The 24,011-nt window shown below is 42.0% G+C and overlaps 1 protein-coding gene and 1 long non-coding RNA gene across 4 annotated transcripts in view; one reads left to right on the plus strand and one right to left on the minus strand.

Annotated features, from left to right (window-relative positions):
- The window catches only part of pde5ab (phosphodiesterase 5A, cGMP-specific, b), a 93,234-nt gene that overhangs the window by 44,620 nt on the left and 24,603 nt on the right, over positions 1–24,011 (plus strand). The window contains exons 9-14 of one of the 3 annotated variants that reach the window (XM_041985407.1): positions 5,378–5,445; positions 12,518–12,626; positions 13,115–13,202; positions 15,267–15,442; positions 17,614–17,673; positions 20,404–20,550. In XM_041985407.1, the coding sequence (XP_041841341.1) occupies positions 5,378–5,445; positions 12,518–12,626; positions 13,115–13,202; positions 15,267–15,442; positions 17,614–17,673; positions 20,404–20,550 (648 nt within the window). The remainder of the gene's footprint in view (positions 1–5,377; positions 5,446–12,517; positions 12,627–13,114; positions 13,203–15,266; positions 15,443–17,613; positions 17,674–20,403; positions 20,551–24,011) is intronic. The other 2 variants (XM_041985409.1, XM_041985408.1) reach the window with 2 other exon arrangements.
- Positions 961–23,284, minus strand: LOC121639855. Its single transcript, XR_006010262.1, has 3 exons — positions 23,127–23,284; positions 18,325–18,329; positions 961–973 (listed from the first exon to the last, which is right to left on the minus strand). It is a non-coding gene; the product is annotated as an uncharacterized LOC121639855 (long non-coding RNA).

Here is a 24,011-nt window from a genome sequence, read left to right on the forward strand (position 1 = left end):
AGACAGAATTTTCTCATTTTTGGGCCTCACTTTGAGGCTATGAGGACACATATGACTGTTAGAAAATCTTTAGAAAGTGAATTTTGCATAATATGGGACCTTTAACATTATATTGGACAAACACAGAACCACAGGAAGTCATCGGTTTTAGAAATCCTCAGAAACTGTAAAACAGTACATGAAGTATTTTGGTCTTTGTGATGCTTGGCGCTCTCACCATCGCACACAAAGAGAATACACCTTCTTCTCTTCAGTTCACCATTCCTGTTCTAGATTAGATTATCTCTTAACTAGCAGCTTGCTGAAGAGTGACATGTCAGAAATCAGAATCCATCCCATTACCATCAGTGATCACGCACCAGTATCATTCACTCTGAGAAATAAGAACAATAAACCAGCTACTAGAAACTGGAGATTTATTAGGTCATTACTTAAAGATCCTGAGTTTATCAGCTACTTTAAAAGAGAATGGTCCTTATATCTAGAAAACAATGACGTGCCAGAAATTTCAGCATGTGTTCTTTGGGAAGCTGGAAAAGCAGTAATGAGAGGGAAAATAATTTCCTTTTCTTCCCATAAGAAAAACAAGGAAACTTTGAGAATTTCAGAGTTAGAATTTAGAATTAAATCCTTATAGGAAGTTTACTATGTCTCTGACATCCTGCAAAAGAAAAAAACAATTAACTTTACTCAGTGGAAAAATAAAAGAATAAAACAGAACATATAATAGAACATAGAAACTTCTTGTCATTTAATATTCTCACTTCACAATATGGAATCAGCAGCACAAAATATTTAGAATACCACCAGCTTAAATCTATTTTATGTAAAAAAAAGAAAAAATACACCATTAATCACTTAAACTTGCAACTACCTATTAGGGTAGCAGAACTCTTGAATCTCCATGTCCCTAAGCTGTTATCAAAAATATATAGACTATTATCTAAACTAGAACACTCAATCTCTCTTCCAACTTCAAAACAGGAGGCTGGTTTTGTGTGTTTCTGGTACTTTGGTTGTTGTTGTGATACATGTCTTGGTTATTTTTTAGGAACTCCTGATGATTGTCAGCTAAGTTTACCTGTAAAAGCTGTAGGAAATTCTCTGTTGTGTTTCCGTACAGGTGTAGCAACTGGTTGTCTGATGTTAGGTTGGATTGAACCTCATTGCTTTCTATCTGCTGGATCTTTGTCTCCTCTTCCTTTTTTCAACTTTCCTTCTTACATCTCTTCATTATTCTCCTTTTGTTCTGTGCCCTCCGGTCAGGTCCAACAAGATTACATACATTCCATAACTGCAAATAAATCAGATAAAACAATATACAAATAAATAAAGAAATAAAAAAATTAGATTATTAAGAGGAGCCTTATACCCACAAAGCTCCCCTTGGCAAAGCTAATTTGTTCAGCACAACACAGCAGCCAGACCATCATTCTGTCACCACCATTCTGGACAGGACAAGGTAGAAAAAAAGAAAGAAGACAGTGATGTAGAGCAGAGGTCCCCAACCCTGGTCCTCAAGGCCCAATATCCTGAAGATCTTAGATGTCTGCCTGCTGCAACACACCTGATTCAAATTAAATGGTTCTGTGACAAGCTCTGCACAAATCTGCTAATGAGCCATTCATTTGAATCAGGTGTGCTGCAACAGGGAGACATCGAAGACCTGCAGGATAGTGGGCCTTGAGGACCAGGGTTGGGGACCACTGATGTAGAGGAAAAATGATGGAGCTTATATGTGTGAAATGAGAGCAGTCAAGCCAGTAAACAATGGATTCCACAAGGCTTTCCCAGTTAAACCAGAGCTGATCCAAGAATCTGCTCACCATTGTCTGCATGAGTGGTTCTTTTACAGAAAACTAGTTATTTTATTTAATCCCGCCAGTTATCACCTCAGAGATGTGTGAATCTTAAATAACACAGGATAGCAGATAGGCAGTCAGTGGCAGCTATATGTGGATGTGTTTTTACCCTCCTGATCTGCAGGAGTTTCTTTTTTATATGTATCTGAGTGAGACTGCTATGTAGTATGGGTGGGTAGCTGGCCTCAGAGAACCATGAGGAGAGAAGGGAGCCCTGGACCACCACAGAGCACTGCCGCCCACCTCCTCCAGTCCATCTGGAATCTCCAGTCACTTAATAACAATTATGATATAATCTACATTATTGTTACATGAAAGTTTATTATAATATTATGATACTGTTAATAATCTCTGTTATTGTTATTGTTTAATCATCTGTAAGCAGTCAAATAATAATAACTACAGCCTATCAGTAATTCCCCAGCTAATGCCTGTGGGCGATGAGGCATTATTATGATTATTATTATTATTGTTATTATTATTATTATTATTATTATTATTATTATTATTATTATTATTATTATTATTGAGAAGGTAATATAGGAAGAGAAATGGAGGAAAGGTTATTTAAATTAAATGTTGATGGATGTACGTAGTTATGTGACGTTGTAGCAGCTGATGGTGGCTTTTTAGTTCCAGTCTATGAAAAGTGGTGGTGGTGGAGGGTTGATTGGTTCAGAGGTCGATGCATGGTCTCTGAACAGAAAAAGGAATGCCACGTGTGTTCCTGTGAAGACGACGCCGTGTCTACTTTGTAGATCTAAGGAAATTTGTAAAATACAGTTCAGTATCCTGGGTGTTGCAGAGCCACTGGATGTGGGATCCAGCTTAATGAGTTTCCCCGTTACAGACTCCAGATGTTGGTGGACTTTTTGACCAGAGTGAAAAGGGCTGTAGAGAGCTGCATGACTTACCTGTTTTATCATTAATCCATGCTTTATTAAATGCATGTACGAAGCTAGATGAGCTGTGTTACTAATGTGTCTTTGTCCCGCTGATGACCTTGTGGTTGCCAGACCAGCTGTCTCCCCTTCCTTTACACTCCTCCCCCTTTCCCTCTCTTTTCTGTCCTTCCTTACCAAACATTTACTCTAAGATTAGGAACTTTTACTGGCCTTATCTACCAGACAGCCCTCTGTATACAGGTGTCCCATGTCTGCAGTCTGTCAGGCGACTCTGTGGATTTCAGCTGGAGGCAGGTGTTCAGACTCTATCAATACCGGCTCCATCATCTAGCTAGATGTTTGGAGACGGTCTGTGTTTCGCTGTGGTTTTTTTTCCCAGGGTTGTTTACTCTCACTAGAAGAAATAAAGCAGAAACTGGCTTCAGCGCCTGAAAAGTGTGTGTGAGGGGTGAGTTTGTGTGCACATGTTGAACCACCTGCTGTCTTTTCAGTCAGTTCTCCTACCTGGACATTTTATACGGCCTTCCAGAAGGACCAGTCACAGTTTTCACGGTCCATCTTTTTACAGTTTAGTAGACTGACAAACACTTGTTGGAGTTTAGAAAAATATGCAAAACATCCATGTTTTTGCTTAAAAAAGCATTTTTTAGATAATATGTCTGTGATTGACTGGCGACCTGTCCAGGTACCTGCATCTCGCTGACTAAGGGCTCCAGATGGTTATGTTTTGCTGCATCCCATGATTCTGTGTCCATAGAGATGTGATAGATCCACAGAGAACTGTGTGGGGTGAGGTCATTGGTTGGAGCAGCAGCGGTACCGTACTGCACTCCATATCTTGACTGATGACCTGTTTCTTTATATTTTGTTTGGAAAGATCCTAACCTACTTGTAACCTTTGGAGGAATCTTTAGCAGTAATTCTTCAGGTTTTCTGAAGATTTATGAAAGATTTCTGTTTGAAATTAGCAGTTTTTTACTCCTATTGATCATTTCAGTCATAAAAAGCCCTTCATGGAGTGAACTATGTGAAGAGGTCATCTCTGTAGCATTATTCCACTATTTGGTTTGAAAACAGCTTTTAAGATAGAACAGACGTTCAGCACTGGACCACACTGAGACCTGGTTCCCACAGTCAGGATGAAGTCTGGACTCTGACTGGACCACACTGAGACCTCCTCCCCCTCCAGCCGGTGTGGTTCCTGCATTCAGGATTAGGTCCGGAGTCTGACTGGACCACACTGAGACCTCCTCTCCTGTCGGCCTGTCTGGTTCCTGCAGTCAGGATCTTCTCTGCTTCTCTTTCCTTCTTGGCAGATCCAGAGCATCTTCTTCTTTATAATTTATAGAATCTAAGAATCAGATGAGGACCACATGATTTCTATTACATCTTATCTCTCACAGATGCACTACGTAGTTTTACAACCTTAAAACACTGCATTCTGGACTCGTCTGGTAATACAATGATGTCTACAACCTGTCCAGCAGCGTCCCGAAGCTGAGAAATCACCTCACTACTTTTGATGCTAGTCCGCTGCGTGACGTTGCAGCCGCACTCCATCACACGTTAGCAACACGCTAGCAAGTATATTTAAACACCGGCCATTTTGAGCGTGGCTGGTTCAGCAAAGAAGTGAAAGAAGACATCGGAGGAAGAGAGGAAAAGAGACAGAGCAAGAGAGGAGTCAGGAACAGGGACAGAGTACAGGTCGAATGAAGATGGTGCTGGTTTAGCCACTGATAGCGATGCGTCTTTGAACCTTTGAAATCACAGATGTTGAGCTTTAATAAAGGTTTAATGTTGTATGCATTATAGATTTAGTTCAATCTGTTTTATATTTCTGTTCTTGTGCTGAACATCTTTTAAAAAATGTAAAGCATTTGAATTTTCTTTCCTTCACATGTAAAGCTTTGAGAGATTTCTCTCAAGATCAGCTGGAACTCATCCTGTTGTAAAGCTTCCCGCTTGCCTAAGACCTCAATAAAAGTCATAACATTGCTGGATCCGTTTTTTCTCTTTAAAGCAGCTTTACTGCCATTGCTCAAACGATCAAGCTGAACTTAATGCCACAAAGAAAGATGTGTATGTGTGGTGAATAGTACGGGGGACACATTTTTCCAAAACAAAGAGGTCTCGTCCATCTTCTACATCCTGCCCCCACCTCTTACAATGAGAAAAATGATCCTTTGTGAGGGTTGGGAGTGCAGGTTGAGAGAAAACAAGTCCCTATAAGGGGGGAAGGCACAAGGAGCACTGGAATGTAGAAATAAACTCTCCTTCTGGCGAGGCCTGATGGGTAATAGATCAGCATCCCTCTTCTTGTGCTTGCAAGTGTGTTTCAGACTGTGTGTGCAGTATCGTGGCCTACCTTCGGGTTTTGTTGTACTAGCTTAATTGGAGGGAACGAGCAAGCTGATACGGCCAGAAAACCCTCACAGTAGGCCTCCAGCCAAACACACAAGACCGTTTCTGGGATTAAACTCCACAGAACCAGGACCGTGGATGTGCTCTTGTTCCCAAAAGCAATTTCTAAACTCACATCAAGTCCTAAACACATCATTCAGCTGCAAATATAACAGACAACTAAACTAGCTGTTGCTCTTTTTCTAGAATTCCTTCTCCGGTGTCTTCCACATGGAATACGAGGAGCTGGGAGAAGTCCTAGATGGCCCCAAAAGGTAAGAGTATCACCCGAGCTGAAGCCTTGCATTAAGTCAGAACTCCCACAGATGGACATTGTGGCATCCTCTCCAGCTGTTTCCACAAGTTATTACAGCTAATGTTTCCTTGAATTTGGAAAATACTCTTTCCCTCTCCCTCTGAGGCCATTAGAGGACACTTGTGTAATGGGGCACTTTCACCAAGATTCATTATCATTGCATAAAGCGAGAAACAGAAAAAGAGGTATAAGGTAATGCTTGGAGGTGGTGAAAGTCTAATTTTACCCATCAGTTTCTTTGAATTGAAACAAAAGAGTAAGGCAGTAGTGCGGTCCAGTACTCAGGACGTTTCTGAGGCGGTCTACCTCCTCCACCTGCCGACTCAGACATTTGGTCGCAGGCTCAGCACAAAGCTCTGATTCTCATTAACTGGGGCCTTCGGCTCTATCTTGTCTCGAGGCTTCGGTTCAATCCCAACCTGCTTATCATGTAGGCTATTTAAATGCCAGGCCTTTTTCCTAGCAATCATTCCTCACACCGACAGCTGCTTTGGAGCAATGTGCACTCTGACTGAATGTGGCAGCTCTATTATTTGCACATGTGGAGCAGCTCTGCAGTTGTGTTCAGACCAAAATATCGGCCATCAGCAGGTTACTGATTTTCTTCTGCAGACATTCGGACTTAACTTTCCACTGTTATACCGCTTTTATTCTTAAAGAAGAGACTATTGAAGGTTATTTTCTCTTATTTTCTTCATAGAACATTTTTTTTTTTTCATGACATGAACACACAGCACTCATTTCACCAGGTCCACCTTCTAGTACCAGGTCGTCCTCTTCACCAGGTCCGCCTTCTAGTACCGGGTCGTCCTCTTCACCAGGTCCACCTTCTAGTACCGGGTCATCCTCTTCATCAGGTCCGCCTTCTAGTACCGGGTCGTCCTCTTCACCAGGTCCACCTTCTAGTACCGGGTCATCCTCTTCATCAGGTCCACCTTCTAGTACCGAGTCGTCCTCTTCATCAGGTCCCCGTCTAGTACCGGGTCATCCTCGTCATCAGGTCCACCTTCTAGTATCAGGTCGTCCTCTTCATTGGATCTACGTGTTTAAATGCTTGCTGTGTGTTCGAAAAAAATTTGATTTTCTCTTGAATTCATCATTTATCATAAAAAAAACAAGGATTTGTAAAACAAAAACAAGAAAACTAAATTAGCCAAGAGAGAACTTATCGTGATAAAGAGAAGAAGAAAAGGACTGGGCATGGTTATATCTCCAGAGCTTCCTGACATCAGGTCATGCTCCAGCCAGAAGGAGCGAATAAGCTCTAATCTGATTTAAGATGCAATGAGATGGAAATCCTCCCCTTACCTACTCCCTCCTCTGCTGGCCCGCTGGTCTCCAAGGTGGCCTGGCCTCCTCAGTTGCTATGCAGCATCTGAAATTCAATCTTAATCTCAGCTTGAGCAGCAGAATTGAATTGTGTGTGTATGTCTGTGCACACTCGTTGTACATGTGTTTGTGTCAACAATGTACAAGGTGAAGGTATGTTTAACATAAAACATGCAGGAGACTGTATAATCCATTGGAGTTGTGGAACTCAGCAATGACACACACAGTGTGTTAGACACAAGCAGATGTGGGCTTGCGGAGGTCGTTACTCTAATATCCAGCAATGTGCTCGGCTGGTGAGGTGTCCGTCCGTAGCGCTAGGTGGCTAATGTTGTACCTGTTGTTTGAGTGTAGAAACTCCGAGATGTTCGTTCTGTCTTCTTATCTCAATAATAAAAGTTGTTTTTCTTCTATTCAGTAAATAATAGGATGTTTCTACATACCTGACCTGTTTCAGCTGTCACCTGCAGACTTCCTCAGAAACGTCCGCTGATGCGTTGCTGACGTGTTATTAGCTGTTTTCCAGGGGTGTGACTGTCCCAGCAAACCTATCAGATCCACTGGGACGGCCACATCCCTTGCCTTGTGCTGGAGTAGGATATCCCAGGTGTGTGAGAGCATGTACACCCCCTCGTCCCGGTTTATGGAGTTGCTAGCCCTACAAGATCGTAGATGGCCCTACGCTATGAGATGGCCCTACGAAATCGTAGATAGCCCTACGCTGTGAGGTGGCCCTATGAGATCATTGATGGCCCTACAACATTGTAGATGGCCCTGCCGGTATAAAGACAAGTTTATGCTTCGTTTTATTTCAGCCCAACAGGATCCACCTTCCCAGCTGGCCGGTAAAACTACACGTCACTCATGTCAGGTAGCTGACCGATGCACGCTTTATATGAAAGGTGTCATTTTACCTTAAAGTCCTTATGAACAGTAACTGGAGTTATCTTCTAAGTGTGTATCCAGCAAAGAAATAATCAGATTTCAATGTGATCATACTGACCTTGTCTTGTAAACATGGCTGACCTACTTTTCAACCCAGCAAGCTTGGTATTTGCTCTGATTAACCTTTCTGTGGAACATTCCGTGGGTAACAGAAAGGGATTCAAGCCTTGCTTTCTGCCAAGTTTTATTGACTATTTTTCCACACAGACACCTGCTTCTGGCAGAGATATGGCACGGAGACATGAAGCCAAAAATACTGGAAAAGCTTGCAACCTTCTATTTATCTGTGAAATAAGTGGACAAGTCAGATAACTTGAGGAAATGTTCCAGTTCGGACCTTTTAGCTTCATTCCTCATGTGCAAACATCAGACAAGAAATAAATCTGCAGTAGCTGGAAACTGAAAATCAACATAGTGATAGTCAAAAAGACACAAATGAGATGCTTTTTCTTGCCCTCCATTGATTTTCTTTTTCTTTTACAGGCTGCTGTTGTGGTAGTTTTTCCCAGTCTAACAATAAAAGTCTTGTAGCGCGTATGTGCTGGTCCTACAGCAGAACTGGGCATCTCCAACTGGGCCAGCATAGGAGGGAAGGGCCCTGCAGGATGTTAGCTTTTACCGTTAAGTACCACAGGAGGCTTTTTATAGTGACATTAACTGCAGGCTGTGGCTTCTGAATGACACAGCATCTGTTTCAGCAAACCAGGAAGTTCAGTCAGGCTGAACCGATGTTGATCCGGCTGGCAGGCATAGTACTCTCAGCAAGAAAAAGTGGGACAATGATGTTTTTCTGCACATAACGCTTTATTTTGGTCCTGAACTGAAAGCCATACTTGTACTGTCCTGCTTTCTTGTGATGCCAGTAGTTACCCTGCAGCCTCATTTAACTCAATCACTTAGCAACAGGGAGGAAATGTGGGTTTTAGAGCGTTTAAACGGACAAACTGGAGCACAAATGCTGTCATTGTGCAGCACGGCCATGTAACGTGTGTCTGCTGAAGGCAGCCTGGGCAGAGCACATTGTTATAATTACCCTGAGGCTTCAACGTTTAACACATGGACATGGTGCTGGAATCCGGCCTTCATGAAGCTTTTCAGCCATTGGAACTTTGTACAAATAACAGACAGTACTAAATGCCCAGTGTGGTCCTCATCTGGTTTTAACATTATATAAATGCCCAGCAGTTAAACTAGATCTTCTTGCTATTATAATGTATATATTTATAAAGTCTACTATGCCAGAACTAAGATAATCAGGAAGATCCGATGATGACACAAAAATATCTTTTTTTCCACTTTTTCACTTTTTGACCAAAGTTTTAAATAAGTTAACTAAAAATATAATCCTACTTTAAAAATGTTGGGATGCTGTGTGAAATGTGAATCAAACCTCAATGTAATAATTAATAAATCTCATATTTTACTCCCAGTAGAAGATCACCAACACATCAGAGGATGAAACTGAGACATTTCACCATGTGATGGAAAACATGAGCTGATAGTGAATCTGATGCAGCAACACGTGTGGAAAAAGTTGAACCAGGAGCAACAAAAGGCTGGAAAAGTAACTGGTACAAAGCAGAAACACCTGGAGGAGCAGTTGAAAACTAATCAGGTTAACTGGCAACAGGTCAGTAACATGACTGGGTATAAAAGGAGCATTTCAGAGAGGCAGAGTCTTTCAGATGGACAGAGGTTCACCAATCTGAGACAATCTGGATCTAAAACTGTGGAACAATTTCAGAAAAATGTTCCTCAGACTTTGAAGATCCACCATCTACAATGTAGAATATCATCAGAAAATTCAGAGAATCAGGAGGAATCTCTGTGTGCATGGTACAAGGCTGAAGATCAAAACTGAATGCTTCCAGAAGCATTAAATGCTACTGGCAGAAATCACTTTCTGTAAACACATAATGCAGCATCTTTTTCCACTGTGCTAAACATCACCCTGGAACTACTTTTTCCACCGGGCGAAACATTACCCTGGAACTACTTTTTCCACTGTGCTGAACATCACCCTGGAACTACTTTTTCCACCGGGCGAAACATTACCCTGGAACTACTTTTTCCACTGTGCTGAACATCACCCTGGAACAACTTTTTCCACTGTGCTGAACATCACCCTGGAACTACTTTTTACACCCTGCTGAACATCACCCTGGAACTACTTTTTACACCATGCTGAACATCACCCTGGAACTACTTTTTACACCATGCTGAACATCACCCTGGAACTACTTTTTACACCATGCTGAACATCACCCTGGAACTACTTTTTACACCATGCTGAACATCACCCTGAAACTACTTTTTCCAGACCTGTTGCTGCATCAGATTCAGCTGATGAAAACTGCTCAGTTTGACTGAGATCAGATCCCTTTGAATACATCAGGAGGTGGTCTGGGGCAAACGTGGACTCTGCAGTGTAAACGGGACAAACTCACCTTCAATGACCTGTTTACACTAATATCCAACCAGCCAATCACACGGCGCAGCATGTTAGTCATGTAGACATGGTGAAGACGACTTATTGGAGTTCAAACTGAGCATCAGAATGAAGAAGACATGGGATTTAAGAGACTTTGAACATGGCATGGTTGTTGGTCTGCGTATTTACTGGGATCAACTAAGAACAGGAAACGTTTTCTCCTAAATTCACTCAAACAAAACGTCTTTTCTCTCTTTTACTCGTAGCATCCAAGCACATCATTACAGCCTACATCCACTGGCTTTTTCTCTACGTCTTATCTTCATCGTGCATCACGCAGTAGAAGCAGACTCTGTGGTTGGACTTGGACTGACTAAAGATAACAAACAGGCTTGTTATGTGCTGGCAGACATGACTGACGGCCTACAGGGTGCAGTTTTCTCATTAACCCGCATGTTTCATTAGTCACTGCTGTTAGCCTGGAGCTACGGAGGCAGGGGTAGTGTTCCAGGGGTTGCTAGACCAAATCCACACAGGAGCTGACCAGCATGTTAAGCAAGACTCAGCCTTCCAAGGGCCTCCAGCATTTTCTGCACATGTGCAGACGAGACAAAAGTATATGTAAAGACTTGTTTGCATTAATGCGTCCAGTTCAGAACAATATGGGTTGATATGGCCCAGTCCGATACAGTAGGGGTTGGTATGGCCTGGTTCAGTACAACATGGGTTGGTACAGTCCTCTTCGGCACAGTATTGTTACAGTCCGGTTCCGCTCAGTATGCGTTGGTACGTCCGATTCGGCACAGTATAGGTTGGTACTTCCCGGTTTGGTACAGTATGGGTTGGTACGGCCCGGTTCAGTACGATACGAGTCGGTTTAGTTCATTAAGGTCCTGATCAGCTGCAGCAGAGCCCCAGATATTCTCCTGAGGTCCAACAGTATTATACATAGTAAGAAAACAGAAAAGATGATAAAAACCATGTGTTTATAGCCTTCACATGTAGCCAGGTGGGCTCTACGCTTCCTCACTTCTTCATTTTCACATCATGAGACACAATGTCATAAAACCCTCTTCATTTATATTCTTTATATAATATATATATATATATATATATATATATATAAATGTAAAAAATGGTAAATGGTCTGTATTTATATAGCGCTTTGTGAATGGTGAATAAAAAGGGAAAAACTGTAAAACCAAGTAAGTGCAGGTGATATCTGATCAATATATCGAAAGCAGCTGAGAAGTCTAGAAATACAACACCAACCACATTTTCCATTTCAGCTCCTCTAAGCCAATCATCAGACATGCTGGTCAGTGCCGTTGCCATGGAGTCAGCCTTTCTGTACACATTGAGTTACGAATGATGGTATTCGTGGATAAATAGTTATTAATTTGTTCATTTTCCTAACACAATAAACTTATAAAAAGGTGAAGGGCAGCTTCTTGCTTTGTGGTGGTCATTTTGTTTAAATACTAGATCACGATTTCATCGAACACTATCAACTTGGGCATAAGTGCACACAGCTTATTCAGTACTTAGTTGAGCCAAAGAGCTGGACAAATCTTTCTAACTCATTCTGTTGAGTAGAAGAGTTAAGCTAAGTGCAGAAATGTTCTTTAAACAACTGAGTCTTTAGCTTGTTCTTAAAAGTGGATAAGGACTCTGCAGACTCTATCACTATCCAGCTGATACGCCGCCTACCAGGTAAAAACGCAACAGAGATCAAGGTTTACCACACCGCACCATACTGACCCGTTGATGGAAACAGGGCTTAAGTGAATACACCGGAGGAAGATGCCCGAGGTAAAGCATTAAAATGTTCTGTTAACAGTACATTGGAGATAAAAGGGTTACCGAGGCTAGATGTTTGTAATATGAACAGAAGGCTGGAGAGCAATATGTGGACCAACAGAGTGCAAGACGGGAAGTTTCAGCCCATCAACTCACTCATTGTCAGTGAATTTCTATATCTACAGACCAGGGTTCCCAAAAGGCAGGAAATCAGTTTCATTGTAAAATCTGATCATTTCAAATTTTCTGAAGATAAACTTGCAGAAAGGGAAGCCTTTTATTTACGTTCGTGTTTCATGTCATGTATTTATATACGTACGTGTGCATGGGAAAATCGAGCATGCAAAATGGCTGGTTTGAAAATGGTCCAGGAAACCCAAACACAGCAGCAGAATGAAAGGAAATAATCAGGGTGTTGCAGGTCTTCAGAGGTCCAGATTTGATGCTGGTGACATTAATGTAAAGACGTTAGTTGGATCGTGTGTGATTTTCTGAAGCTTTTGTTTGTTTTCCTGTTTCTTCCCAGGAGCTGTGATGTCAGTCAGATAAACTACATGTATGCTCAGTATGTTAAAAACACCATGCAGCCTCTCAACATCACGGACGTCACCAAGGACCAACGCTTCCCTTGGACGGTCTGTACTTCCTTTCCTTTCTTTTCTTTTCCTTTCCTTTCCTTTCCTTTTCTTTTCTTTTCTTTTCTTTTCTTTCCTTTCCTTTCCTTTCCTTTCCTTTCCTTTTCTTTCCTTTCCTTTCCTTTCCTTTCCTTTCCTTTGCTTTGCTTTCTTTTTCTTTCCTTTCCTTTCCTTTCTCTCTCCTCCCCTCTCCTCCTCTCTCCTCCACTCGCCTCTCCTGTCTTCTCTCTTTTTTTCTTTCTCCTTTTCTCTGTCGTCTCTCCTCCTCTCCTCTCCTCATCTCCTCTCCTCTCTCCTCCTCTATCCTCCTCTCATTTCCTCTCCTCTGTCCTCTATCCTTGTCTCCTTTCCCTCCTCTCTCCTCTCCTCTCTTCTCTCTTCTCTTCTCTTCTCTTCTCTCTCATCTCTCCTCCTCTCATCTCATCTCCTCTCGTCTCCTCTACTCTCTCCTCCTCTCTTCTAATGGACTGATCCTCTGTGTTCTCTAGCAGAGTGAAAACCCAGACCACACCAGGAACCAGATCAAGAGTCTGCTCTGCACTCCCATCAAGGAGGCTAAGAAAGACAAAGTCATAGGTAGGATCCAGTCTGGCCCAGTAAGGGCTTCCACCATGGACTGGTTTAGATGAAGTACCAGTCTCTCATATTAAATTCCAGTGTCCTGGTTCCACCAGAGAAACATGAAGGCCAGACTAGATGCAGGCCTGAGAACACACTCATTCCCACTTTGATTATGTATCCGTGCATGCTCCATCCATCACAGTGATACCATCTGCATAATCATCCCATAGCGGCTCCATTAGATAGCAGCGAAGATCCCTAATGAGTGTAGATGTGCTGCTGTGATCAAAGAACGCAGGTTCTCATCGTTCACATCGTTCAATCAGGACGAGCCAGATCAAAAGCTCCAGCTTCCCTTATTACTATGAAATGTTCTTTTAACTCAGATTCAATCACAGTTGTGCGTCATGAATACATTATTGGCAAAGTGATGTAATATTATGTCATGTGACCTGGAACAGATGTGTTCCACCATGTCTTGCCCAACTATATAATTTTATACTAAAACATGTTCTTATTAAAATGTTATGCTAACAATGGATTTTTTTCCCTACATACCTAAATCCAGCAACTAATTGTAGTGTTTATCCAGAGACTCTATCTGGTAAATCCACAATGATCCATGATAACAGAATTATTTATCACATTTTATCATAAAAAGATCACTATCACTACTATATTGCTAAAAGACCTCTATTTAGACCTGGACATGATGAGGTCACTTCATGTCAAACTTTCCACCAATCAGGGAGCTTAGATTGATGGTAATGTCCAATCAGGAGCAGCCAAAGATCAACCAGTGAACAGAAAGTTCTATGTGTATCTAAAAGAAGAAAAATAAAGCTCCTCTATGGCTGGAATAAAGCCAAGAAGACGTTTCTGATGCACGGTGGCGCCACAAAGCAGCTGAGCTGGAGTTGGTTCAGTGAGGATAGCAGGTAAATACTACAAGATAAAATCTGCTTTCTTCTTCTGGTCGGCCTTTATGCTGCTATATCTATTGATACGTTCATTTTACATCATTTTAGCCTCATAATCTGACAGCTGAGGCTGGAAACATTATGTGTGATGCTGGCTGGTTTATACTGGGATTAAAAGCTTAAGCTTCTACAGACTGGTTTATACTGAGATTAAAATCTCTAACTGCCACAGACTGGTTTATACTGGGATTAAAAGTTCTAACTGCTACAGACTGGTTTCTACTGGGATAAAAAGCTTCAGCTACTACAGACTGGTTTATACTGAGATTAAAATCTCTAACTGCTACAGACTGGTTTATACTGGGATTAAAAGCTCCAGCTGCTACAGACTGGTTTATACTGGGAATAAAAGCTCCAACTGCTACAGACTGGTTTATACTGGGATTAAAAGCTCCAGCTGCTACAGACTGGTTTATACTGGGAATAAAAGCTCCAACTGCTACAGACTGGTTTATACTGGGATCAAAAGCTCCAGCTGCTACAGACTGGTTTATACTAGGATTAAAAGCTCCAGCTTCTACACACTGGTTTTTACTACAACCTGCATCATGGGTTCACAAAGTACATGTCACAGCAGGCGGCTGCCAGCAGGGGCAGTATATTTGAAACAATCTGAGGTGCAGGCTGCTCTTTTGCTGCTGTAGAAAAGAAGTGGGTGTAAACAAAGCTCTGCTTTGTGATGGAATGGAGCCTTTTGGCTCAAGTTAACTTTTCCTACTCAAGACTGGAGCAGCTTTAGCATCAGCTCTGGAAGCTATGCGCAGTTAGCATGTCCGGCAAGTACATGTCTGTTAATATGGAGAATCAGACAGCTTCTCCATGCAAGCATAAACTCTGGAACCAGTCTGCACTGGTGTCAAGGGTACTTGCGTGTTTCATTAAGGTATCTTATTATATAAAGTAACAGCGTGCAACAGTTACTGACATCTAGTGGACAAATTGAAGATACCAGCTAACTTAAACGCTGTTCACCCACTTTGTTTTAAATATAGTCTGTGTTGGACCAGACTTGTTACTTCCAAAACTCTCCATTTCCCTTTTCCTGAAAGGTCACACTCTGCTAACCAAGCTGACCAGATGTTTGTGTGTGTGCATGTAGGTGTATGTCAGCTGGTGAACAAAATGGAGGAGGCATCTGGCAGCGTGAAGGCCTTCAACAGAAACGACGAACAATTCCTGGAAGCGTTTGCAATCTTCTGTGGCCTCGGCATTCAGAACACACAGATGTATGAAACGGTGGAGCGAGCCATGGCCAAGCAGGAAGTCACTCTGGAGGTCAGCCTGGTAGAAAACACACTTCCAGTTTGGTTCAGGTTCATTTATACTGCTTCAGTTAACAGTCTACTTAAGGTAGATCTAAAGATATAGTCCAGTCCAGAGTCCACTTATAATCTAGTTAAAACAAAAACAAAACCATCCACATGAGTCCAGTTTACTGCGTTCATATAAACCAGTTCATGTCAGGGTGCGAGGCAGAGGTGAGGAACTGGGAACCGGTTCCACAGAGAGGGTCTGATAACTGGAGGTTCTGCCTTCACTCCTTCTACTTCTAGAATCTCTAGGAACCAGCAGAGAGAGAGTGAATCTCTGAAGGGAAAATTTGGAACTCTGGTGGATCTTGGTCAGTAAGAGTTTTATATGTGAGGAGAAGAGATTTTGGTTCTATCCTGGATCTAACAGAAAGCCAGTGAAGATAAAACTGGAGATCATGATCTCTGATGCTGCAGCATTTTTCAGAACTTTTCTTGGACAGAACAGTAATCAGGAAGCGAAGAAGTCTGTTGTGGACTAGTTTCTCTGTTCCTCACAGTTGTTCTGGAAGCCAAGGTGCTACATTCAAAGTAATTCCACAGCAAGGTGAGACATCTAATACTGATCTTACCAACCCATACCAAACCATACCGACCTGTACTGACCGGACCAACCGGTACCAACCCATACTGACCCGTACTGACCATACCAGCCCATACTGATCGTACCAACCCATACCAAACTGTACCAACCCGTACAGATCATACCAACCAATACCAGCCGCACCAAGCTGTACTGACCTGTACCAGCCTATACCAACACTTACCAACCATACCAGCCCATACCAACCTGTACTGACCCATACCGACCCGAACCAACCATGCCAACCTGTACTGACCAGTACCGACCTGCACCGTCCCGTACTGACCTGTACCAGCCCGTACTAACCTGTACCAACCCGTAGCAACCCATACTGATAGTACCAACCCATACCAACCCGTACAGATCGTACCAACCCATACCAAACGCACCGACCCGTACTGACCTATACTGACCTGTACTGGTCGATATGGGTTGGTACGGTTGGTACAGATCGTACCAACCCATACCAAACGCACCGATCCATAACGACCCGTACTGACCTGTACTGACCTGTACCAACCGTACCAACCCGTACCGACCTATACTGATCGTACCAACCCATTCCAAACCCATACCAAACGCACCAACCCGTACGGACCAGTACTGACCTGTACCAACCTATAACAACCCGTACCAACCATACTGACCCATACCAACCCATACAGATCCGTACCGACTGAACTGACTCGTACCAACCATACCAACCCATATTGACCTGTACCGACCCAAACCAACTGAACTGACTCGTACCAACCTTACCAGCCCGTACTGACCAGTACTGACCTGTACCAACCCATACCATCCCCTACCAACCCTTACTAACCGTACTGACCCATACCGACCTGTACCAACCCGCACCAACTGAACTGACTCTTACCAACCATACCAACCTGTACTGACCAGTACTGACCCACACTGTCCTGTACTGACCAGTACTAACCTGTACCAAACTTGTACAAACCCCTACCAACTCGTACTAACCATACCGACCCATACTGACCTGTACCGACCTTACCAACTGAACTTAATCGTACCAACCGTACCAACCCGTACTGACCAGTACTGACTTGTACCAACCCATACCAACCCATACTAACGGTGTCTATAAACATACAAAGAAGTTTTAAAACTGCGGCAGCAGCTTTGTTTAATAGGAGCTAGAGCTCCGTTTGGGATCAGTAACACCTTGAAAGCACCATAGAAGAAGACAGAACACATGTAAGTATCTGTAGTTCAGTCATTGCTGCACCTGAGGCCGCTGGATCCACTCACACATGAAAACATCTTTATGTCGGGAAGAAGTTTGGCAACTGATGGCCACCGTACATCCACTACTGCGCTTGGTATTTAAAACCATTGCTCTGCCCATCTTTACCACTAGATGGCAGTAATTCTGACACACTGTACCTTTATCACTGAAGACAGCAAAAGTTTCTTTTTCTGCTGTAAAATGTTTAAAACCAGGAGCTTCTGTCTATCAGAACTCTGATTTATTTATTTTATACAGCATCACATTTTTGCATGCTTCATCTCTCTTTGCACGTGTTTTCCAGGTCCTGTCGTATCATGCCTCGGCCACCGAGGAAGAGTCCCGGGAACTCCAGGTAACCGCGGTAAATTAACGTTTATTTCTTTAACATTACACCCTTACACACAGCTATAAACACACACCGTTGGGCTGGCAGGTCTCTGCAAGGTCAGAGGAAGCAGATGGTAACGTATCAGCCAGAAAGCAGCAGCTCACTGAGGATGTTTCCTCTCACAGCTTCACATGCAAGGTCCAAAAACTGATCAGCTCATTACTGTCTAGCGGCCGCTAGGTGTGAACAGATCACATGTTCCAGAAGAAGGTGAAAAACACCAGGAGCAGTGTTTCAGAATGTTTTTGCAAAAAAATGGAAAAGATGTCAAATAAAGAAAACCATGATTTAGCCTTATGGGGAATATTTTATGACATGTCCAAGATGAGCTCCGGAAAGCAGCAGAAAAGCAAGAATTTTAACCCCTTTATGCCTGGTGTCACAAATGTGCACCAAAGCACTTCTGGCCTTTATTTACCATATTGCTTTATGTCTAGTTATTTTTTTTTTTTTTTTTCTGTCATTTGTGTAGTTATTTCTAAATTATTATTAATCTTTATCTATTTATTGATATTTATTTATTTAAGATTAAATTGTATTTTTTGTTCCAGTCTTTTTTTTTTCCTTGTTTTTTTTCCAGTATTTATTTTGGATTTTAAGAATTCTAACTAATCTATGGAGTACCAAGTCTACCAAAATTAAAATTAAATACAGAAATATAAAAATGGCTCAATAAGCAAAATGATGTGCCAATAAATTCTTCAGGAGAATAAAAAAACAGCACCTTGTTGTATGTTGCCTGAGTATTTTTTTTCCAATTCAGTATAATTAAGTGAATAAAAATGAGTTGTTTCAGAAACAATGCAGGTCCAGCGTAGCGCCACGCCATGCAGCTCGGAGGCCGTGGTTCAAACCACCTTCACACTGCACCGTCATGATGCACACAATGCTGCGTTGTTGCAATTTGTAAAACAAACTATTTTTATTCAGTGTGATTGACTTCATTAAGTGTATGAAGCAGGTAGAGCTAATGGGTGGAAGGATAACGCTGAGGGATGTACGTAGGGCTGAAACGGACTGGACCAAACTGATGATGCTCCAGGCTGACCAGCTGGGAAAGGTCCCTCCATTCGGTCGGTCGGTCCTGATGATTAGAGCTGTGCTGATTAATCAAATAAAATAACCACCAAGTAGCTGAAACTCTTTCTTTCTCCTGTTTATCTGTCCTTGCAAGTGGGAAAACCTGTATAATGACAGGGCAGGGGGAAGGATTTGTTATTTTGTTATAACAAGGATTTTATTACAAAAATTAAAGGAAAATACTTTATTTATCCCAGAGGGAAATACTAATAATGGAATGAATAAATAAATAGTGGAACAAAATGGGAAAACTTTCAATGAATAACACTGAAGCAATAACTTTATAGCTCTAAAGATGTAATGAATTAATAAACAAAATAATCTAAAATAAAACCTAAAATAATGTAAAAATAATGCATTAACGTTTGAAAGCATGATGTTTTAGCAGAAATCTAAAGATATTCTTTATTTCTCTGTCTGATCACATTACCCGCTTATTCAGTCAAACAGAAAACATTCATACCTTCATGTCATGCTTTTAGCTTGTGGGTCATGATCTAACCGGCTCAGTCACAGAACTGGTGTTAAACATGAATCCAGGTCCAGACTTCATTTCCTCCTGACCCTGTTCTGCAGTGATGAGATGCCTTTTTTCTTCTGTGGTCATCCAACCCTCCAGCCTGGGCGTTGGAGGCCAGTCAGACCTGTCCATGTTTCCACAGAGACTTCTTCAATTTATTCATCATCTGATCGCCACACAGACGTTTCCAGCAGCTAAACAGAGTTCTATGGTTTTATCGTGGACTATAACCCACCCAGCAGGGATTTAACCAGGTCCACCTTCTAGCACCGGGTCATCCTCTTTATCTGGTCCGCCTTCTAGTACCGGGTCATCCTCTTTATCGGGTCCGCCTTCTAGCACCGGATCCTCCTCTCCATCAGGTCAACCTTCTAGTACCGGGTAGTCCTCCTCATCAGGAAAACCTTCTAGTACCTGGTCGGAACTTTTTAATCCATGATGAGAATCTCCCGTTCCACCACATTCCAAAGCTGCTCCACTGGACCGAGATCTGGTGGCTGTGGAGGCCGTTGGAGTCCACTGAACTCATTGTCATGTTCTAGAAAGAAGGTGGAGATGATCTGAGCTTTGTGACATGGTGCATTATCCTGCTGGAAGTAGCATCAGAAGATGCTCCACTGTGGTCATAAAGGGATGGACATGGTCTGTTTTCAACCTTTATCATGTTTCCTCTTAAGCTGATTATAGCAGCTTTGCTACATCCATCTTATTGGTTCTATCTAACGGACTTTGTGTTTGTTCAGCTGAGCTTTCTGAGCAGCCTTAACAACACGCCACATGACCATCTAAAGGACCTGCTCTGATCTCTCCTCACTGCAAAGTGGCTGAGCTAACAGAACAACCTGATTAAGGGCTCTCCTGGGTACCAGAGAGAGGATGTCTCAGCTGGTATCTAGGACAAGACCTTTATTTTTTGGGGGTATGTTCCTCTCTAGAGGCCACCACATACAGCATGTGCTGCGCAGACTCAGCACAACTGGGTTATTAAAAGCAGTTATGTAACAGAAGGATCTCCAAAGTGATGTCATTCATCCAGTTTTAGACGTTGTCCTTGATCGTTTTCATTCCCTAATGTCTCCACATTTGTGTTGTTTATTTGAAAGGTTGCCACGGTTCCATCAGCACAGTCGCTGCGTCTTCAGGACTTCAGCTTCAGCGACTTTGAACTGTCGGACACCGAGACCACCCTCGCTACCATCCGCATGTTTGTTGACCTCAACCTGGTCCAGAACTTCCAGATGAAGTACACAGTAAGAACTCTAAGCTGGTTTTGTTATGTAAGCACACGATTTTATTGCATATTTTTAGTTCCGCATATCAAGAGTAAACCCAACCTTAGACGAGTAATAACACAACATGCAACAAGCACTACAGTGTTACCATCCACCCATCCATTCATCCACAGAAAACTCCCAAAGTCGATTCTGGTTTTACGTTTTTATTCTTTTATTGAGCAAATGAAAATAAATAAATAATACAGATTAAATTTAAATACAGTGTAAAAGTGGAAAAATGTAACATTATTGGATTCATGAATTAAAAGAACAAAACAGAAAGTAAAACACCACCATTTTGGTGCAAAAAATGGATGTTAGGCATTAAATTTAACATGAAAAGGATCAGCAAAGAAATATAAATAAGTCATAGATTAGAATAACAGAAGCTTGGAAGACATGTGAAGCATAATGTAGCTCCTGTCATTAGAACAGTGGAAAAAAACCAGGCAGCTGGTGCAGCTCCACAATTTATATAATGGCCAATCCACTAAAAAGAGAAAATCGGTTCGTCTTTGATGACAATGAATCAACCTCTGTAGAACCATCAAACACTAAAATAACTTAAAGTAATGGTTCTGCATGACGATGTCAGTCTCTGAGGTTGTGGAGGAATCTTGGTCCACTCTTTCTTTGAGGTTTGCAACACTTATGAATGCATCTCCACCTTTACCTGGTAGATGGGGTATAAGTCGGAAAGCGGTAGACGTGCCGTCATAGCATGTTGCCTTAGCAGCACTACACCTTCAATAAATTATATAGTAGAAGATGACACAGAAGGACGAAAACAGTGGGCATGGTGTTCTATCTCCTTGGCATCCTTCAGGGATTGATCAGCAAAGGCTCATTTATGCTGGATGCAGAAGATGGAGCAATACTACTGGAAACCACAGAGGCAGTGCTGAGCAGAATGGCTGACATGTGACCAGGGAGAGAAACAAACCAGAGAAGAAGGAGAGGATCAGGAAGGGAACAAAAATGAAGAAGAAGAATGAAATTGAGGACAACTGTAGAAATTGCATGAGCTTTTGTGGAAAGACTATATGCAAGTGTTTAGGGCATGTTGGGCGGTTGGAAACAACTTTATAGCTACGTGTTACCGCTGCTAAACGATGTCTGAAACTGACGTTGGATCGCTGGAGTGAACTCTGAACCCAGCACTGCCCCTAGTGGAGGAGCTGACTACCGTGGTGACGTAAAACATGCATGGAAGCATTAAGACGGTGATGCATGACAGCGTTTGAAACAGACGTCGCTGTTTACGTGCGTAAGGGAGAAGAAATGGGCCTTTAGATTGGAGCCCCAATGGAAGGGACGGCTCAGATATTCTGGTTCCCTTTCCTGTTTGTCCCTGTACTGACCCGTCCAGTGCTGGCGGAACCAACCCCTCCCATCTCTGCCATCAGCCAGCAAGCCTGTTCTCTGTAGACATAGCCAACATTCGCCAGCAATGTTTCCAAGAGGTGCATAACAAAGAGAGATGAGGAAAGGGGAATATTTAGTCAAACACATCCGTATGAAATCCAGTTCGTTTTCCTAGTGATAGTAAAAACAGGATGTAAATGGGGCCCATATGATTTTTCTCAGGGCCACCAACATCTGGCATGGGAAGGGAGCCTGGGGCATTTTGGACCCTAATTACTTCTGCAGTCAAACAGGAGGTTGGACTTGCTCTCCCAGTGCTTCCAGTGATCTCAGTGGTCCAGCAAGCTGTTCTTTATGAAAGTCTTCATCTAGACCTCAACTTGACTCCCTCCTTCCTGTTAACTGCTATTTCTTTATTACAATGTAAGATGAGGACATTGCCATGGAAAATGCTTTGCTATCTTCTTCTAGCTTCTCTGCATTAATTTTGTTATTTTAAGGAGCGAAGCAGCTGATTAACAAAAGATTCATAAGGCTTCAGAATCACTTTCATCCCTTTTTCCTAACGCTGACCAGGACCAAGCTGACAGCTTGGTGGCAATCATGACAAGTCAAATGTCCTGGGGTGGCCAAACATTTGCATGTTTTTACTGAGTGTTGCCGAATGTTTAATTTTGAACTAAATACAATTCAGCTGAATACAAATATATTGAATTGGACTGATTTAGATTTAAATAAATCATACTGAACTGTGTTATAATGTTTTGAATGAAGCAGGTATATTAAAAGGATGGATGGATGCATTGTAAAGATGAAGATTGAATGTGATTAGAATGAAAAGCATTTACTTGCATGTGAATGCATTAGATTAAATTGCATTATAAACAGTTGTATTGAATTAATCATAAAAAAATGGCCCAAATTGGATTGAAATTTAATGGATGGAACTATATCATAGTTAATTAATATTAAAAGGATGACTGTGAGTTGGACTGAATTGCATTATATTAAACAGGACTGAAGTGCATTATAATGAATTGGACTGAATTGGAATACTGTGAGTTGGATTGAATTGAATTATAGTGAACTAAAATAAAGTGAACTGGATTGACCTATGTTATCATGAACTCGATTGAATTGAGTTATAGTAAGTTACACTGACCTGAATTTTGGAGAATGGGACAAACCTGTGCGAGAGATACAGATATTGCTGGAGTCAGATTACATTAGAAAATATAAGCTGTTATATTGTTATTGGTTCAAAGGTACCCCACATGTATTTTTTTGGGTGTATATTTTATTTGAACTGTTTATTTTTCATAGTACTCATAGTTACAAGATGGCATTGAACATTGTATCAGAAATTTGATTTGACGTATGTTCCTTGAACGTGACTTCAGTTGAGTTATACCGCAGCATTAGGCACGGTGTCAGAGAAGAGCCGTTTGTATGTCAGTTTAAATGTTTTTGCCGAAATAAAGCATTTTGGACAAAAGGCTACTCCAGTGATCATCTCTGCCAAAAAGCTGCAACATATCATGGCGAGCCAGCCAGGAGTGAGGTTTGAAGGATTTTCGGAGCGTGAGTAAAAAGACGGTTAGCGCCGTTAGCGGCTAACGTTAGAGCCCTCGCGCCGCTGAAGAAGAAAAAACTTTTTCTCCAAGCACCGGACCTGTAATCTAACGGACTAAAGACTATCTTGTGAGTACCCACAATGGATCTAGAAGCCCTACGTGATAAAATCACCGCCACACTCTGTCAGTTTAGTCGTGATCGGCTAATAGAAGTGGGTTATAATGTAAAAGGCTTTGCTACTGAGCAAGATGAGCCCACAAAAGACACTACCAGACGCCAACTGATGAAAATTATAGAACACAAACTGGACGAAGTGGAAAACAGTCATACACAGGATGATGCAGTACAGTTTGTAAAAGATCTTTTGTCGTTTTTGGGCGATTCTGATACGGCTGAGGGGCGCGATATTTCCCGCCTTTCGGACACTAAAGACAAGTACGAGGAGCTGCTGTTGCAGGGAGAAATCAAAGCGTTAGAGGAGAAACTCAAAATGTCGG

The sequence above is a fragment of the Melanotaenia boesemani genome, chromosome 5 (assembly GCF_017639745.1).
Source record: "Melanotaenia boesemani isolate fMelBoe1 chromosome 5, fMelBoe1.pri, whole genome shotgun sequence".
In the NCBI taxonomy this organism is placed as follows: Eukaryota; Metazoa; Chordata; class Actinopteri; order Atheriniformes; family Melanotaeniidae; genus Melanotaenia; species Melanotaenia boesemani.